Source organism: Thunnus thynnus, chromosome 2, assembly GCF_963924715.1.
Source record: "Thunnus thynnus chromosome 2, fThuThy2.1, whole genome shotgun sequence".
In the NCBI taxonomy this organism is placed as follows: Eukaryota; Metazoa; Chordata; class Actinopteri; order Scombriformes; family Scombridae; genus Thunnus; species Thunnus thynnus.
Genome location: NC_089518.1, coordinates 16,418,221 through 16,438,343, shown reverse-complemented (window position 1 = coordinate 16,438,343; position 20,123 = coordinate 16,418,221). Strand labels below are relative to the sequence as shown.

The following is a 20,123-nucleotide window of genomic DNA, read 5'->3' as shown; positions in this document are numbered from 1 at the left end:
ATCTTTTTTTTATTCAATCTGACCTGAACAAAAGTCAGCACCAGTGTTTTTCCTATCTGAATATAGAAGTAAGGTCAAATCTCTTTTCCTAGACGCAGCCTAGACCAGAAAGGCAGCAGCTGTTAAAAACATTTCCACAGAAGTCTGCACAGGCTCTGGCACGCTGTATTTTGGAAAAAATTATCAGTAGTGTTATTACCACAGACAAATAGAAGTCTGGTCTGTTCATTTATCAAAGTATGAGGTTTGTTAAGATAAGAACTTGGAAAGAGAGCCTGAGGGTCTGAGCCGTCTCTGAGTGCAGGGAGGATGTTGTAGTTGGGATGAAAATAATATCAAGATCATAGATGTAGAGTTAGTTGTTAACCAGGATTTTTCTCACAGTGTGCTTTACCCAACCAACAAGTTTATCAGCATCACTGGGAAACCAGTGTAATGATCATGTGTTTACCATTTTTCCAAATGTGTGACTCATGAACTGTTTAGTTTCAATTTTAGTTGTTCTGCTTTGTGCAACTTTTGAGAACTGAAATTGACGAAAATGATGTGTGTGTTGCAACATATACTGTGACTACAGTGCTGGTAAAGCTAAATAAATAAAGCAGAACATGTTTATGAGGGTAATATTTTATTTACAAAAGTGAAATATCGCAATATGTAGTGTTTGACCAGAGTTAATCTAAAGGTAATACTGGCCTTATAACGAACTCCACTCCCATGACTAGTCAACATTGTCACATGCTAAAAAGTTAATGACTTACAAGCTGTCTTGATTTTTATTGTTAAGTTAATCTTGTTACGGCAAGCCTTCAGTCCCATTGTACAAACATGACTGACAGTCCAAGTTAATGTGAATATTTGAGAATTTGTGCATGAAAAAATATTTTTTGTATGAATACAGGGAGTGTGCTGCAACACCAAGTTATGTAAGACAAAAGAAGTTTCACGAAACACTCAGAAATATTAAAATACAACATGTAACAAACCACAAACATATTTCAAATTATTTCAATTAGTCATTATTAAAGCCAGATCAAAAAAAAAAAATCAAACACATCAAAAGTATATTACAGCACTGGCGCTATAAGACTATGAATCAACCAAACAAAAAACAAACAAAAAAACAATGATATCCAAAAGCAAACAGTGCCTTCTGTGGTGTGTGTGGGTGCACGTGTGTGTGTGGGTATACACAGTATTTTGTGAACAACTTTACTACAGTTAGAAGTAAACATGTGAGGTCTACACTATAATTGTTTTGGCAATGAAATAAGGTAGATGCCAACCAGAACAGGGTGGAAATATATTTTGTACAGACGCCATGCAGCACAGACAAACTTTCAGTGAGAGAGGAGAGCTGAAATCGACAAATTTAGAACTGCTGAGCTGTGGCTTGTGGAATAAAGCACTTGGTATTAATGTACGGTTGGTACTCAAATAATGTTACTGTAAATAAACATTCTGTTAACTGATTCAGCTCCTACCACAGTGTTCATGAACACATGAAAACTGCTATAGTTGTTGTATATAGCCTTTTTTCTGACTGTCTAGTGTCATTACTACACAATGCTGATACTAAAAAAAACTTAATAAACATTTACCAAAATACTTTCTGAAATTAATTTTGTTATGTGATCAAGAGAGACTCACATCGGACATAGATAAAGCCGCTGTGAGGAAGTAGCTACATGTATGAGAAACGTCAGAAACACGTCAGTAGGAAATCCTTCATAAAAGATGTTTTTATCTATGGAGGACATCTGACCAAACATGTCAACAGGAAACTGAATTAGCAGCATTTCTCTACTGTGATGTAAAATCCTGCTGACAGTGATGGTAAACACCTTTAAAAAAATAAATACCTGAACTAAAAATGCCATTTAATACAAAATCAAAGCACAACACACATAGTCAGTAGGACTGATGACAACACTTGATTTTAAAGATCCCAATTTTAGTTTTCATTATTTTGTTTTTACATACACTATGGATCATGATGACACTAATGCTCTTAAAATTTAGGTAATGGTTAACTGACACTGGACTCTGACTGGTTGAATTCACCTGCTTATCTAATTGAAAACCTGCAAAGTGGCCTGATTGGAGGGATTTCATAAATTATTTGGAGCCAGTGAGGACACATTTGTGACATCTTGGCTGGAATTTGTCTGATACTTTAAAAAAAAATGCAACATCTCAAATCACTCTAATCAAAATGTAACAATGTTTTGCATGATGTTTTCACACTTCCATGTAAAAGACACACACTTGAGTCTTTACATCATCGTTTTGTCCCATTCAAAAAAACAATCTCCACGACTGCAGGCAGGAACATTCTGAGCTTTCAGATCAGGGGGCTTTAAGATCTATGAGTGAGAAGAATCTGAAAATGACAGCTGATGATGAATCTGTGTTGAAGTCACCCGGGCTGCAGATGATGTGAGGGCGGTGTGTTCGCAGCAGCAGGGACGAGCTGAGTCGAGCCTCGTGGCTGGCTGACAGGTGGGTTGTGGTGGGTAACCATCATGCTGGTACCGATACTGATGCAGAGCTCTGAGGATGGTGCTGGTAGACCTGCAGCAGATACACACACACACACACACACACACACAAACACACACACACCATGTGCCAACAGAAACAAAAGTGTAGGAATGAGACCAGACATAAGACTCTACTCAAGTATGAAAATGATTCTTGCCTCTACAAGTTGATAACAGTGCACGTGCGCGATACAGTGGGTGGGGACACAATATCTTGCTGACAGTGATTATAAAAAGTGTCTGCCCTGTTATTTGACACTATTAATATCAAGTCAGAGGCCATTGGAAACCATTCAAAGCACACAAGAACACCGTCTTTTCGAAATGTTGCTAACCTAGACCATGCAAATTCATCTGCTATGTAACTCCTTTAAGATGTGAATATGCTCCATACAATGCATTGTATATGTCATGCAAGATGTCTCCCTTGCAGCTAAAATGTAGCCTCAGAAATAAAAAGTAACCAATGTATTGAAATGAACTTGTTCTTTGTCTCAAAATGTCAAACACAAGGCAAACGTGAGCCAGCTGTAACATCTTTTAAGTCCCTTCAATGTGTGGATCTCATCATTCTGTGGCTCTCTAAAGAAGGACCCTCATGAAAAAGCAGTTCATCCTTAAAAAAATAAATTTAAACGGCAGCAAAACAAAATCACGGCCGTAAAAATGCCAATAACCTGTCCGGCGCAATGTATTTGTCTCTGGCCGACCATCCACATGGTAATTAATGAAAAAAGCGGGCGAGCTATGCACTAAGTGTGTGAGGCCACAGTGACAGTGGAGAGGATTCAATAGACATAGATCAGTGAAAGGTGCTGATCGCCTGTGGTCCAACTACACTGGACACAAAGGAGCACTTGTGTCCTGCAGGCACTTCATCTTAGTTCATATCCCGACTCCACTGGGCCAGCTTGGGTTATGGCTCTCTAGGGACCGGAGCAAGATTACTGTGATCGCTCTCACACATTGAACCTCCCCTCTGGAATCACAACATACAGACACTTCCACATGCTGTGCAATATAGGTGCAGACTCACTGGCGCGTTCTCTCACCATTGAGAGGGATCCAAGTCAATGGCCGTTTGTCTTCAGCGCGAAGAACAAGAAAACCGGCTGTGAGAAAAACACAAAAACATACCTGAGTTACTCTGGATGACTGATTTATTTGCCTCTATGACATTCATGTTATTTAACTGTTACCTTATGATCTCCCATACAGACATTTGGACCCACATTGTTGTAAACAATGCTCTTCTCATCATCATCACTCTGAAAAGGAAAGTAAACTTCTATGTCATTTGGACAAGTAAAGATGATTCAGCAATTAGAGTGTGACACTCAAATTTCACTCAAAATTCCACTCAAATACTTTAATAATAACAGTAATAATAAAATATTTGGCTAGTCATACGGAAAAATGAACCTGATCCTCTACTAAACTGCAGTGTTTGAACTAGAGCGGCAATGATTAGTCAATTAATCGATAAGTCGATTGACAGAAAATTAATCGCCGGCTATTTTGACAATCAATTAATTGTTTTGAGTCTTTTTTTAAGAATAAATGTCCAAATTCTCTGATTTCAGCTTTTCAAATATGAATATTTTCTGGTTTATTAAAATTCTATAATAGTAAACTAAATATCTTTGGGTCGTAGACTGTTGGTCAGGACAAAAGAAGACACTTTGGGCTTTGGGAAACAGTGATCGATGTGTTTCACCATTTTTGGACATTTTATAGACCAAACGGCTATTTGATTAATTGAGAAAATAATTGACAGATTAATCGACAAAGAAAATAATCGTTAGTTGTGGGTCTAGTTTGGACACTGATGTTAGAAAGTTCCACTAGCCACTTTGTCAGCTTTATCTGACAAAAAAATAACCTACTGTGAGTGAGTGCACTTAACAGAAGTTGCAGTGCTGCATTAAACTCATAGTCATAGTCACATTGTGTTGGACATTCTGTCATCTTTTTTTGTGGTTCAAACATGATCTCAATTAGCTATCGCCAACATATATACAGAAAACATGCAGAAACATATGCATTACAGCTTTAACAGAAATGGAAGTAAATATTGATTTACATTGTGGATGAATTCTTGGGCAGTGTGTGACATAAGAATACGATCACACCAGGCAGGACAGCGAGTGTTCATGTACTGGGTTGGCTTAGTGTACTCTTCACTGTAAGGGTAGCTGAGAGAAACATGTAAAAAACAATAGTGTAAATAGATGATAACGTCAGAGTTTGGGGACATGTTTGCAATAAGTGTCTCAGTTACAATCTTACCTGGGTGGAAACTTGATTTCCTCTTCTCTAATAACATCATGAAAGGCTGTGACTTCTTTATCATATTTCAAAAGCTGGGGAATAGAAACAATTACTGATTAGCTCTACAGGAAATCACAGCACATTTAAAAATAAATCATGATGTGAGAGTCTACAACTTCAGCCGGGGTGAACACACAGTTTACTGTCAGTTATCGCAGTTTTGTTTACCTCCAGGCCTCTGTATTTACTGTACTGTCATTTGTAGAACTTTATTTCCGCTGATATAATCTAATCTAAAATCTGTGAAGACATGTCAGATTGTTGCTAAGCAGCCTGATGTGTTGTAGGTTTAAGTCACGAGTGTTTCTGAGAGACTGTGCTGATGTGAACATTGTAGGTGAGAGTTCAGTATGTGCTCTCACTGCTTTGCCGTTGTCCTCCCTGAATACTGCCTGGTGCACGTAGGCAAAGATCTTCTCCTCAATTTGCAGAAGCACCTGTGGGTGAGATGAACGTCAGGTTTAATGAAAGCAGCACTGTAAATAAAACAACAGTTTTTGTCTTAACAGACAGTCATGATCACCTGGTGGTCATTGTCTTTTTCCTCGCAGATGATTTTCTCCACTTCGTTACTGCTGTCCTTCTTCACTGTCTGCACATCTGCCGCTGTGGACAGATGCTGCTCACACAAATACAAAGACAGGGAAGGATCAAACACATGGTGATGGTGGTGGTGGGGGTTGGGGGGTTGGGTGTTGACATCTGTATCACATGAGCTTCAGGGTAAACAAAAGTTTATTCCTACCTGGACCAGACTTAGTGTGTCCAAACGGAAGTTGAAGTCTCCAAACAGGAAGAAAGGCAAAGGAGTGTAGCGATTGTCTGATATCCTGGAAGGAAATCACACAGATGTTTGGGACTTTTTCTACTTTTTAAACCTTAATTTGAGTTTGTGCAGACTTACATAAATATTAAAATATTTTGAAGACAGTCTAATGCTCTGTTCAAGGGTCAATGTTCATGTAAATTTGTGGAATATCCTGTTTACATGACGACTAAGGCTGTACGATGGCTGCTGATATTGGCCAGGACACTATGAGAAACATACTGCATTCATAGAGGTCATTGAGTCAAGCAGATAGTCTTAAATATTCCTTTTTGGTTATAGCTTTGTGTATTTTTGCTGTCATCTTGTACTTTTGCAGCAGCTGCAAATCTGACCTGTTGATGACATATCTGAGAGCGTTTTTGCGGTTGGCTGAGTAAATGGAAGGACTGGAGTTGCAGGCAATGAGGTTGGAGGCATCATGGAACAGATGGACATTGACCAGGTCCAGTCCTCTGTGAAGAAAACACACACAGTCACAAAATATGGTGATATGTAGCAGATGGAGGAAAAAATAGGAAACCATCTGATAACAAAGCCTGACATCTGATAGGTAGGTGTGTGTGTATGTGTGTGCCAACACGGGTGTCACTTATGAGGAGCTTTCTTATCAGTGACTGTGCTCGTGTTAATGCTCCACAAACAAGCACATTTGTCTTCTGTGCCAAACGCTCACTCCTTTTCTCTGGCTGTCACTGTAAAACAATTAATGTGCATCCAACAAACGAGCTGTGTTGACTCACAGCATGATCTTGTGGCGCACAGACTCTGGGCTCCTTTTGTTATAACCCCCAGGTAGCAACACAGCAGAACAAATAGCGACTGCAGAGCAGAAAAGGCTGTTTGCTAACTTTGAGACACTGCAGCAGCTGTGTCATTTATTCTGGTGCTTTTCAGGGCTACATTCAGCTCACTTTCAGGTGATTCAAAATGTATATTAAAATATATTTATTTGACAAATTAAAGGAAACTGTACTACAAATAAAATTCTGCTTTTGGCCTATGTCAGAAACAGGCTGCCATGCGGCTTTGGCTGTGTTTATACTGTTTGTGAGTTTGAGCCACTGCAGCAGCAGTGAGTAATTGTTTCTGGACATGGTGAGAGCTTAAAAAACACTGGTGTTGAACCTCAATATTTTTGTTTTACCGACCAAAATGTAAAAACTGTCGAGAATTACAAGTGGCCACTAAATGTCTCTACAGGTTAAATCCTAATTTTTTAAAGACAATTTTATTAAAATAAAGTTAGGTTTTGTTTTAAACCTGCATTCACTGATTTTGGTCTCTTGCGAGCAGTGGAAATGCACTATAAATCATCTTTTTAGCTTTGTCTTTGGTCTCCACCAACTCCTACAAAAAGTAACCGGCTCTTTCACAGCTAACTGCTCAACTATGTTCACCAGCTAGTTGCTAACTTGTCTGTCTGCTGGTTGGTGCAAAAGGAAAACAATGAGCTGAAAGATGCTAAAATGCCTTGTAAGATTGAGCTAAACCACAGAATTGGGTGATAATTCTCTGTTGGGGCATCACTATGAGCGACCCCCTTTCATACATATTACATACACATACATATGACAAGTAGTGTGAACCTTTGTTGACATAAATATATTGATTAAAACTGCTAAGTAAAGAATCTGAAAAGTTTTGTTTCTTAACAATACAGAAGTTGATTATTGTATTGGCACAATTGTATTGGCTGGGTACTTCACACTGTACCCAGCCCTCCTCTGCAAATGGAAAGCAAAACCGCTTGTCCTTTGTTTGATAACAGATAATTACTTCATGATTTTCTCTTCTTTTCTCTTCTTTCATTTTTCATTTCATAGAACTCAACTGTATTATTATAACAAGGCTCTTCTTTGTGTCTTCTTTGTTCCTTTGTGTACCAAGGCTCATTACATGAAAAGACTGGCTTTCAAATATGTAAAGGTTATGTGTCTTATAACAAGGGTGCTAGTTTCATTCTGTGTGTGTGTTAGCAGGACAGCCGTTTCAAGAAGTGTATTTCTAGTCCAGCCCTGACTGGTTATCAAGGAGCGGTTAGTGTACAGTACATACTGGTTGTGTATGATCCAGCGAGTCCTCATGAAGCCCTTTCTGGACCACTTGAACTGCAACACAGATAAATTAGAGTGAGTCACTAAACAGCAGTGAGACGTGTCTTTGAAGGGCCAAACTGATAATTATTGATTCTTTCACATAATTTATCTCATCTCCCTGTCAGAGCAGGCAGACAGCCCTTACAACCCCAGTAGACTCATTTGTCCCAACATCTCCCTTTGGCCCACACGTACCCCTCCCCACACCTGCACACACACACACACACACACACACACACACGCATACAAATGCAGGCATACACAGATGCACACTCATGCATACATACTCACATCAGGCCAGAAATTCTTTGGGAATTTTTCTTTTTCCACTGTGGTGACCCCGTTCAGAGAGCCCACATACTTGTTCTTCCCCGACACTGCTTTAAAATCCTTAACTGTGAGGGGCAGAGAGTTAACGGGAGGCAAAGAGAGAGAGAGAGAGGGAGGGAGGGAGAGGCGTGAAATGTAAAAGAGTGAGAAAACATGCAAACAGCAATCAATAAACTGGTGTTAACCTCATCAGAGCGGCATACGTGATGAGAGGATCTATAAGCGAGCCATTAGACTGTGTTTGGTGAACAACAATCGGTTTGGGCCACACAGCGAGTGGCAGCTCCAGGATGTTTATGGTTCTTCCATAAGCTTTTCTGAGGAGCTTTTTCACCTCTAACGTGACTGGACTATGCAGTAGGAAAATAACAGCTCCACTTTAAATTCAGGTTCTTTGCAAATATGTGGCCGGGAGGGGTGGCCATCAAACTGTCATTATGAGCAGAGAAATGTCGCGCAAATCCTGGTATTAAAAAATGACAAGAATTTTGCCAATCATACACAACATTGCTCTTACTCCATTGATGGTATGAGCCATTACCAAAACAGTACAGAACGCAAGGGGAGTGGTTTACTTTGAGTTTAAAAAAAAAGCAATATAAATCCATCACAAACTGACAAATAATAAAATGATAATGCAAATGTCACACAGGAGGAAGAAAGTTTTCACCATTGAAATCATACTGGCAGATGTTTTTCAGTGTCTTGTGGATGAAGTATATGCTCCCCAAAGCCTGTGGAGAAAAATAAAAAAAGAACATTTTACAATTTTTTATAAAACATACATCAAAAAACATTATATGTAAAATCAGTTTCAGTTTAACCACAGAAACATCCCAAAAGGGAGTTTGCAATTGCGATAAGGATCTAAGCAATTCATACTGAAATGACACTTTTAATGTTGTTGCAGACAGTTAGTTTCAGACACCTGCAGCAAAGAACACCACAAATACACCTAAAAAACATGTTTTTACATGTTTAGTCCAACAAATTCAATTAAAAGTTCAATTTAAATAAAATCAGAATTTATTTTAAATGTCTCGTACTGTCTTTATATTTCAATTGTGACATCAAAACTTTATAAAAGTATAATTGAGGCTTTGAAATGAAGCACTGAAGCCATGCCTGACTCTTTCCAAGTGGATTCTCAGCAGCACGAATCACAAAACAGCAGTGACCCACCAAAAAAACAACACAAACTACACAACTGAATGTGGTGACAAAAACAGTAGAAATCACCTCAACTCAACCGCCTCGATGATGGATTGAATTGTTCTTTTCCCCATCATGTGAGCTGAATTGTGAGGCTTGTATTGAACGATACAGTAAGACACAGTATATTGTTGCTCTACTGAAGACGCATGAAACTTTAAAGAACGGAGACGCACAAAGTGTAGATATGAGTGCACAACACATCCACGTACTGCCCCTCGTACACACACTTCAGCACCCAATCATCTCTGACATGGGCTGACAATTTTTAATGTACTAACTGCCTGCTCCACTGATCTGATTAATCATGCCCTGTGAGATCAATAAAGACAGAAAATTAAAACAATTTAAAAGGTATTAAGCAGTAGGCCTGCTGTCTGCCAAAGCGGCTGCTGTGACTGGGGGCCGAAGAAAAATCAGCCAGCGCTCAGCCAGCGCTCAGAGGGCTCGGGGCGTGACATCCCCCCCTCCACCTCCATCCAGCCGGAGCATGAGAGATCTCTCCCTGAAGAGATCATTTATCTTCAATGCCAAAGTCATCCTCATTTAATAAAATGGAAGTGTCTCCATGGTTGGCTCCACCAAACGACAATTAGTGACCAACTTGTCCAAACTAAGATTAGAGTCTGAAAAGGTTGTTAAAAAACTAAAAGCTGACAGAAAAAATGTTTCTACAAAAGGAGCAACTTTGAAAAAAGTTACATCCACAACTAGAGCAAAAAGTATCCTTCTTGCACTCAATTAAAAGACTTTGTTATAATAATTAGCTCAGGAACTCTGATCTAAATTTAGATTATGTTGGATCAGTAACTGTTATGTTTAAACAGTACTTGAAAATACACACAAACACACTCAAACACAGACAAGCATTCTCCTCCACATTCCCCTCCACATACTCTGCCAAACACCTATCTTCATCAATCAGGTTTGTGCACAGTTTAATAAAAAAATATTGACTTACAAGTGATTTTTTATCAAAACACCATTTGTACTGGAAATGCATGCAAGTCTGCCCCCTCTACTTCTGCAGCCCCTCTGAAAGGAGAACCCCCCAAACTCTCTCTTGGCCATATAACTGATGATCCGCAGCCGAGGGGAAACAAATTGAAAATCAATGCAGGTGGCACAGATGAAATGAGAATGAGGCATAGTGTGGAGAAGGGAGGGGAGGGGGGGCTGCAACCCTCTCAGGGCAAAGAGTGGAGGGTGCGAACAGTCGAGCACAGGGGAAACTTAGTCCCAGCTGTCCTCCACCCCCCCTTCACAGTTTATTTATCGTGCACAAATGGGCTGGGATCAATAGTTTTAATCTAGAGTTAAATGTATTGACTTTGCCCTGTCTCCCCTACACCTGGCCATTGACTTTCTCCTTTTTACTTCACGCACCTCAAGTCTACAGATGCAGCCATTGACCCCTACTGTCAGGCGCCCAGTGTGAGGGTATCACCTGGGAGGAGTAAGGGTTAATAGTTTACGAAATATTCAGCCACTTCGGTCAACTTGAGGGGGCAGAATTTCAGAAAAAAAGTAATGCTGACTAACTCATTGTTTGAACAATATGGGTAGACATGTGTGTCACTAGAAACTGTATTTGAATCATTTATATTTGAATTTGCATTGCTCAACCTGAAAAACTGCATTAAAAAACTGAATTTGAATCGAATAATTTGAATTTGTATTGTTTAACTTGAGAAATTTGCATTGAAAAACTGAATCTGAACAGTATAATTCAACAAAAGCTCTTCCTCAACAACCGGCTGTGTCTCAGTGAACTGAAATTGAATTGTGGAAGTATATTGAGAGTTGAATTTTCAGTGTGGATCAAATACAGTTTCAGAGCAACTGAGTTCAATTTCATAATATTACATTCAGTTTCAAGTTTATTGGAATTCAGTTCCAAACTAATAAATTCAATTTCAAATTATGCTATTCAGATTCAGTTTTTCAATGCAATTACTCAAATTAAACAATACAAATACAAATTACATGGTCCAAGTTCAGTTTTTACTGCAATTATTCAAGTTGAGTAATTCAAATTCAAATATAAATGATTCAATTTCAGTTTGTAGTAACACATACAGTATTTCTGCCCATAGAGCAATGCTCTCTGCAGCCAGCTCAGTTCCAAGAAAGAGACTGAAAAATTGCTTGTGCTGCGCGAGGTCACTAAAAAAGAAGTTGGAGGTGAGAGATGGTTTTCACAATAGGTGCAGAGATTGAGGCTGAGCCCATGAGCTGAGCAGCGACCCACCAGCTCCCTAATGGTAGTCTAGTAGCATGAAGCTCAGACTTCAGCTACAGTATCAGACTCTGGGTTAAACGATAGATGGTGATAAGATATTGGCATGAGTGACTAAACAAACCTGTTTTTAAGAACATCTCTGTCTGTGCTTACATTATGTAACTAATACAACTCTGCTTCACTCTGCATCTTTGAGATGTTTGTCACATAATAAAACTGTGGTTTTGCACATGTCTGACATGGTGCAGTGAGCTTTGATATATGAAACTGTACCCATAAACACAAACACCAAATCTGATGATGTACTGTGAGATTTCACCTTGTTATTCTATTATTTCCAGTTCTTGGTCTTTATCAGGAATAAAAAAACTTTCAGTTATACATACAGAAAAGTTCCATCTCTGGTTTTTTAAAGTCACTCCGCTTTTATACTTTCTCATTGTGTAAATGCACTAAAACGGTAATAAAACACAAAATCTCATTAATCTAATTATTAGTGCAAAAAATAACTAGTGCTTATTGGATAAACAATAAGACAATGGACAGATAGAATAAACAAATACAAACAAAGCCAAGAGAGCTTGTGTACTGTATGTACGTAACAGGACCTTTTTTTTTTTTTTAAAGGACCTGCTAAAATTCACTGATATGACCTGAAAATACAGGCAAACATTAAAGGTTTCAGAGTAACCCCTTTCTTTGTCACATCTGAGGCTATGACAAAACAAATGACTTCTGATGCTCCAATAGCGTCTACAAATTCTGGCTTTCAATAAAGTCACCACCAGCTACAGTACTAGCTCCTGCTTTTTACTGAAGTGCAGAGTGCAAGGAGTACCTCCAAACATCTCCTTTCACTAACATGGAGGAGGGCCCCATCTAGTGGAAGGACCTGGGAACTACTCTGATTTATGTGTTTCTTACTGTGAAGCTGTCTTCTGCTTGGAACTGGTTGTCCACATAGATACAGACCCGGTCAAAGTCTTTCATTTCCTCACTGGACTCAATGCTCCTGAGAACAACAGAGCACAACAGAGCAAAACAGCTTATTTCATTGGACATGGATTGATAAGTCCATCAACAGAAAATAATCGTCAATCATTTCTATCATTAATCAATCATTTTTTAATTTTGTATGCATAATTACCAAAATATCACTGATTCTAGCTTCCGAAATGAATATTTGCTGGTGTTCTTAATCTTATATGATTAAAAACCGAATATAGTTGGGTGTTGGACTGTTGGTTGGACAAAACAAACTATTTAAATATGTCAACTCTGGGAAATCTTGATGGGCATTTTCACAGTCTAAACCAAACAATAAAATGATTTGAATAATTGTTATTTACAGCTTTATTTGGAATAAAAGAATAAAAGAATGAGACAGGAAACTCTTTTTTGAAGTCTGTAGTAAAAAAAACGTGTTGAAGGAAGAATATGACTTTAGATGTATTATGAGTGGCACATTATTCCTACCAGAAGAATTTTTCTGCGTGGCCCATGTTGACCATGTAGTCCTTCCCTCCAACCTCCTGGAAGTGCAGGGCGATGAACTGCGGCTTGTAGCTGTGGATAGTCTGTTACCAAGCAAAGCAAACAGGTTTCAGTCTACCAACAGGTCTTACATTACAGGGTAATGAGGAATGAAGAGAACCAACACTGTATGTTACAGGATGGAGTTAACTGTCCATTAGAGGTCGTGTAGTTTTCCTGTTATTGAATTTCTGTGAAGGGCCTAGTTGTGCTAAGTTATCACTTATCAGCACAGTATCTGTTTTCCAGAGAAGAGCAGTTGTGTATGTTGGGTTGTCACGCATAACATAATGATGCCAGCAGTGTATGAAAGTGGGTCAGTACCAACAATATAACAGTTTTATTTGCTTCAATTGCACCAGACTTTCCACAAAATGTAAGAGGTAAATATGTGACACCGCCAGTAATGAGTGGGAATACCAAATGTGTTTCAAATAATAAAATCATATCCTTAACCAATTTTTAAACTGTGAATTATTAGTCCAGGATGCAGAAGTCCCAAACTTACCTTATACAGTTCTTGTAGCCATTCACTCTGAATCTCACCCACCTATAAAAATGACCAATAGAAAAATAATCAAAGACATGCAAATCTTTCTGCAAGCAATGGTCTCAAATCAGATATTAAACCACCTGGTGGCAGTGCAACAAGCTGTAAACATAACACTGACATATTATAACCTTGTTATCTGTCATGGTTGCCTATTAACCCGTCCAGCAGACGCTGAGCAACATTAGCATTCATTTGGAAATAAATTTCTGGTAACTTGATGATGTAAGTCCAATGTTTTCTTATTTTAGCTCTGTGTTGACAGAAATATCTAGCTCTTAAGCTCTAGATGCTCCACAAGCTCACCTGCTAGTGGCTTATGGAAACTCCATTAATTAATTGATTTCAAGTAATTTATTTAAGTTGAAGGGAAGTCCGTTGTATAAGTGTGTGGCTTCTTGACCTCCCCTGTCACCTTTTTTTAAATTTCTATTATCTGGATTTTATGCAGTCTTATGTGCGTGCAAATAAAATTTTTAAAAATGAAATAAAAAACGTATTCAGTGAAACAGTTGCCTGCAGCAGCTGGAATTGATGCCAATGAGAGTGGTGAGAGTCAATCGTTACAGTAAAGTTGCGGGCCACAAAACCAAAACAATGAGCTGAAACATACTTAAAATCTCTGTTGAGATGAGGGGAACTACAGTCAGATGATAATTATGTGTGGGTTTGTCACTACAAGCGACCTCTTTGACATTACACATAGTCAATTGATCCAATGTAAATACAAAAATATAGATTAGAGCAGCTTTAAATGTGAAGTCTCACTCCAACTGCACAGTTTGTGCCAGTTTTAACATGTACTTCCTTACAAATAGAATATACAAAAATGCTTTTACTCTTAATAGCTTCCAGCTATAAAATTACATTGCCATCTAACAGACAAACAGATCTAATGGCATTCAGGGAGTCATCAATCACTGAGAATAATACTCTGAACTAGTATTAACTCCAGACCGGTCAAAACAAACAATCAGGATTGTATGGAAATGTTTTCCTGTATGTTCCGTTTGTTATGTGTTCCAGGATGTAGTCTCATTCAAGAGTAGCTGCACCTGTCATAATCTGGCCACCGTCCACTCATTATCCCTGAAGGTGAGGTTTAATATTGCATGGCCACTTGACAGCTGACTGTACTGTAAAACATGTATGAGGGAAGCAGACAGATAAACCTTACACACAATTATCTCTCAAACAAGCCTGAAACTTACTTATCAGGCACTTCCCTGTAAGGAACAACAGTCTTCTATTTACACTGGAGGTATTAAAACAGATCTTGACAGGATTTGTATGAGAGAAGGAACTATTCTTGAATGCTGCACGCTTAAAGTGAGACACTGATTCATCTAATGTGTTCAGTTTAACAGTTACCTCATCCTACCGTCTGAAATAAAGTCTGAAGAATGACATAATCTACTCAGTTGTGAAACGGAGAAGCACTTGACAGGTCAATACAGAGGGTGTGATAAATATTCCCCCTTGTATGCTGAGTAAAATGTTTTTTTATTCTAATAGTGAAAGCATTTTGCATCTCTGATTCTCATAACAGAGAACTATCTCTGACTTTTAAACTGGCCTCGCTGGCTTTTAAAGGCCATATGCAGTATGTCAACCCACAACTGCCCCTTGAACTGAGTTGTGACATTTGCGTCGTTTCTCAACACCCGCCCCAGAATTTCCCCAGCAGTGTAGTCGCAGAGTCCTGTACAATCTTCAGCAAGGCCAGCTGTATTCATACCAGCTGAGAAATGGCTTTGCATAGTGTATTTGCATGGCAGTGTGACAGGGATGACTGCAGCTCAGCCATTGTGACCTGAAGGACATCACACACATAATTCTGGAAACTAACACAGTTTCTATTTACTTGTGATCTCCCGAGGACAATGGCACTGGCTCTGTCCTCCGACCCTGATTCTTTCATACACTATACGGCATGAAATGAATCTGAATGAAAATGAATACTGTTTTTTTTTTTTTTGAGATAAAGTTCAGACAGGAATTACACTAAAGATGCAATTCTGCTTGCACAAGACAGAAAAATACAGTATATTAAAAATGAGAGCACGACCGAAAACCTGAAACACTTACTTATTTTAAAATTCACAATCCAGCAACAAATCGGTATCTTTTTCTCCCTCAGTGGCGAAAAAAAAAGAGCACTAGACAACAAGACAAGACATGCTTTGACGATTCTGTTGATTATAGAAAAATGTAATTTTTTCTGAATCCAACATGGTGATTAAGGCTTTGCTGTTCTAAGCAGTCTAACAGTTATTGGGAAAACTGACTGAAATGTGTCAGTGAGTGTGTTTGGCAATGATGTGCTTCAACAACTAAAACCCTTAAGGACTATAATTTGTCTTACACCATTTGTATGAGTAAAAGGAAGATTTAGGCAACAGCGAGTCTGGTACCCACCCATTGCAACAAGCTTCTAGTGTGATTATAATGCAATTAAATACAAGCATACAAAGTACTTAAAGAATTACATCACAAGTTTAAGGTGTTTTTCACAATTTCCTGATGTTCCGACATGTATTCTTTATCATCAGCATCAGAGGTGGTTATCTCCAGCATACTTCTATGATGTGCCAACAATGTTACTGGTGCCACAGAGCGGGTGTAAGAGTCGACCGTCTCACTGGCTGAACTGCTCTCACAGGGCACTCAGCTAGCCAGCACTGTAAAGCAATAGGATTTATCCTGTGATGTGCTTAAGGTCTTGCTCTTATCCCGAAGGTTGGGTGAATGTTTAGGAGTGTTTGTTTATAGAAATGGGGGGGGGGCTAAGTAAGTAGAAAAGCTCAAATCCCCCGGCGAAGATATTCATCTGTTTACATATCTCCCACAATGGGATCTAACATGTTTTCATTGGAGCCCGATCTGGCAACCGGAAACATGGTCCTGAGCCAAATTTCCATGAGTGTCAGAGAGAGAGGGAGAGAGTCCTCCTCCCCCATGCAAAGTCGGAAAACTTTGTCAGCCCAGCTCGGGCCAAAACTAAAAAGCTAATGTAAGTGTTTAGAATAGTTAAATTACAGCCCAAATCTCTTTAATCACTTATAAAAAAAGTGGCCTTACTTAACTTAGTTACTTAACTAACATATAAGACTAACCTAAAAAAACAGCTTATATAACACTATAGGAATAACATTATAGGAACCGAGCTGTAAATACTATACAATATGATAAGGAAACTGTTGAGTAACACTCCCAAACATTAAAACGAATGATTTTCATCTTGGATTGTCACCACCAGTTGTGAAACATAGTGATGATTTGTTGGAGGCTCACACCTGGAGAGGGCCCACGTGAATCCCTGCAGGACTAATTGGTATTTTAAAAATGTGAGGGGATCCCTGAGTAAAATAGTCTAACATGCATCCCTACAATGACACAATGCAACAACAAATACTAAATGTGATGCCGTGGATGAAAAAACAGACTTATGCTTGAGTGAGGTTAAGAGAGTCAGAAAGTCTAGGTAGTGGTGAGGTCTGATGTGACACTGCAATCTGTGGCCTGTCAGATTTAGTAACTTTCATTTTCAACTCTTTTTTTTAACCAGGAAGAAATTTAAAAATGTCCTAACCACATAGGTAAAAGCAACACAAAATATGTGAGAGAAAAACAGGGTTGTAAAATTAAACACAGAATGGCCAATAACATTGATATAACCTATATAGTAAACTGTATATTTTATTAAATAAAATTAAACCCTTTAAGTTCTTTTAAACAATAGTATTTTAAACATGTTAAATATAGGTTAAAGTTTTCACAGGTCTAGCTGTTGACTCACTTTTCAATATTTCAATATTTTGCTAGACAGCTGCCGACAATTAAGCACGAGTGACTCCACGGTGACACATTGATTCATCTACAATCATAGTAACAGCTCATTAAAAACGCGCGAGGAATTTAACACATATTTCCCTGAGATGTAGCAATGGAGCCCATCCAAAGTTGCTTCATACACCCCCCCACACTCCCCTCCACCCCCTCCAATCATTTCTCTACCAGCCTTGCAGCATTAAGCATAATCCTCCGGCAGCACTGCAGTCTGGTGTAGTTTTCATATTATTCTCAGCGGTCTACTTACATTGTCAAAGAGTGACCCGACATTTGCGGTGACAAGCAGCACATCAGCGTATGTTTGCATGTTTATCAGCTTCACAAACAGTCCGAAGAAAGTCGTCGCCAAGAGACGCTCTGTCCAGGGCCTTTCAGTCACTCTCCAGGGGGAGCTTATAAAGGCTTATAGTGTGAGCCAAAAACCGTAACTACTAGCGCTCAAAATACACCAGCATCGCATTGGTGATACTGTGTTGCTCCTGGTCCAACTTGTTTGCTGATGGCGGGCTGTCGTCTCAGGTCGTCATCATACGCCGCGGCGGCGCTCTTATCCATCGCAGAGGCGAGTAGAGGAGCGGTGAGTTGGTTTAATAAGCCTGCATGCGTGGATTTCCGCCTCCCCTCCGATAATTGGACTAGTAGCTTCTTAGAGGACTTAACCCAGGCTGGACGGCGCATCTGCTGCCGCCTTGACAAACCCACAGAGAATCAGCAGTAGCAGGCGGTTGCAGTTATGAAGCCCGGTGCCCCGCCCCATGATAGTGTGAGCGCTCAATTACAGTCTTCCTCATGTTATGTCAAGTTTTATCACCGCTGAGCAAACATCGTGGCCTACACACCAACATGTAACCTCGTCACTATGAAGTCCATATTTAAGTCCTGTGCAAGCCTGCGTGTGTTTGCCTGTGCAGCAGATTATATTATAGTATTTATTTATTATATTTTCTTACCGTTACACGGTATTGATTCAACAGTAAAAACTTTATTGTGAGATGATATAAAAATGCCATAATAGCATCTATAAGGTAACAGCACAGGGACTTACAAGGAAAAAATACCTGAAAGGACTCTGAACTCGCCATTCAGCATACCACAGGCTCATTATGTGTTGGCTACAGTCTCAACAGGAAGTGTGTCATTTTCCATTTGTGAAACTATTTTCTTTCATTGAAATATCCCTTTGTTGGGGGAAAGTTTGCTTTTGCCATAATTGTTCTCCTCCCTAGCTTTTTAACAACTGGCAAGCCCAAAAGATCATAGCAGGAGTGGTCTTATCTGCTAATGTGTGTGCTCATCTGTAATCACTGCTGTTCACTTCACCTCACACTGCAACAAACTTGGAGTGCAGTACCACCAGAAGCTGCTATGTCAGAGTGACTGGTTTTGGGTTTTTTTTAAGTGCATGACCGACAGTTTCTTTAGAACAACCTGCCTCCTACCATTTCCAGTCATCACAACTGTAGAGTAACCACAGTATTTTCCAACACAACTACAGTAGCTTTCGCTTTACTCAGTGGTACCAATAGCTGTAAAAGTCTTATTTGGTGTAGATGGATGTGTGCCACAGCAGTCTGAGCTTTGGTCCAGGGTAAAGCAAAGATTGCTGGGGGCCTAACTCTGGCTCTCCATAGTGCTGTTAGTGAGCTGTTCAACCATGGCACGGTTTACACAAGCAACTTTTTTGGCTCTTCTCTCTGCTTCCTCTTACTCCTCCTCCGAGCACTGTGTTGCTTTATTCACCAACGCCAACAGATCCATTTGAACCTATTGCAACAGAGATGCAAAAGAATGCTGCCATGTCCATCACCGGTCTGGAAACAAAGACAGTTAAAGGGGAAACCTTTCTGAAAGGCGACTGAAGCGGTTTACTGCAGCTATGGGTGGCCTAGGTTTCAGATGAGGGCTTTGCAAAAGAATTGGCAAAATACGCCTGCAAGGAAAACAAAATCTTATTTGGACTTGATCCTGAGTGCTCGGTCAGTTAGGATATAAACACTTAATGTACGTATATGATGTTCGCAATAAATCTCAAATCCTAGTGCCAAACTATTGTTGCAGCTTGGTGCCCACTGGACAATAAATCAGACAGGAAACGTTAAGAGTCCAGGCTTACTTGCCAAGAAAAGCACTGCAAAGCAACAGCTAATCAAGGCAATGCTGTTTGATTGGAGAAGAAACATTAAATCCCAAAAATATAAACTAAAAATGCTTTGCTTTTAGAAAAATATTTACCAGATGATACCAGATAAATGAGTAGGCTAAAAATGCAACCCTCTAAATAACATGTATTTATTATTTTTAGTAGGCTAAACTTGTATGGAAACTATTTAGCAGTAGGATGTGGAATTTGGATCTGCTTAGTTCAGTCTAAACTCTGGAGGTCATTCATCCAGTTGTGGTTTCTACGACAGCTTTTCTTAATGTTTAATTTGATTTGAGTGTTTTGTCAACCATATACTAATACATAAACAGAAAAATATATGTGGAGGACTGCAATACGCAGAAAATTTGTTTAAACACTCATAGTGACTAAGATATTGTACTTAGTCTCTGCCATGGTGCTTCATATGCAAGATTAAAGCCATTTTTATGGCTAAATCAGAGG

General features: G+C 39.2%; 1 protein-coding gene across 2 annotated transcripts; it reads right to left on the bottom strand.

The window, feature by feature from the left end:
• Positions 1 to 609: 609 nt before the first annotated feature.
• Positions 610 to 18,339, bottom strand: inpp5l (inositol polyphosphate-5-phosphatase L). 2 transcript variants are annotated; one of them, XM_067606352.1, is made up of 16 exons: positions 17,766 to 18,339; positions 13,625 to 13,666; positions 13,060 to 13,160; positions 12,508 to 12,595; positions 8,800 to 8,863; positions 8,091 to 8,194; positions 7,759 to 7,811; positions 6,036 to 6,155; positions 5,620 to 5,704; positions 5,398 to 5,493; positions 5,237 to 5,311; positions 4,833 to 4,906; positions 4,627 to 4,738; positions 3,743 to 3,811; positions 3,580 to 3,655; positions 610 to 2,574 (listed from the first exon to the last, which is right to left on the bottom strand). In XM_067606352.1, exons 1-15 carry the CDS (start codon positions 17,823 to 17,825, stop codon positions 3,614 to 3,616), a joined length of 1,185 nt encoding a protein of 394 aa, XP_067462453.1. In that variant the 5' UTR covers positions 17,826 to 18,339; the 3' UTR covers positions 610 to 2,574; positions 3,580 to 3,613. The 2 variants fall into 2 exon arrangements, with proteins under 2 accessions (XP_067462453.1, XP_067462444.1); XM_067606343.1 differs by having other exon boundaries at positions 3,596 to 3,655; positions 17,766 to 18,332.
• Positions 18,340 to 20,123: the final 1,784 nt, after the last annotated feature.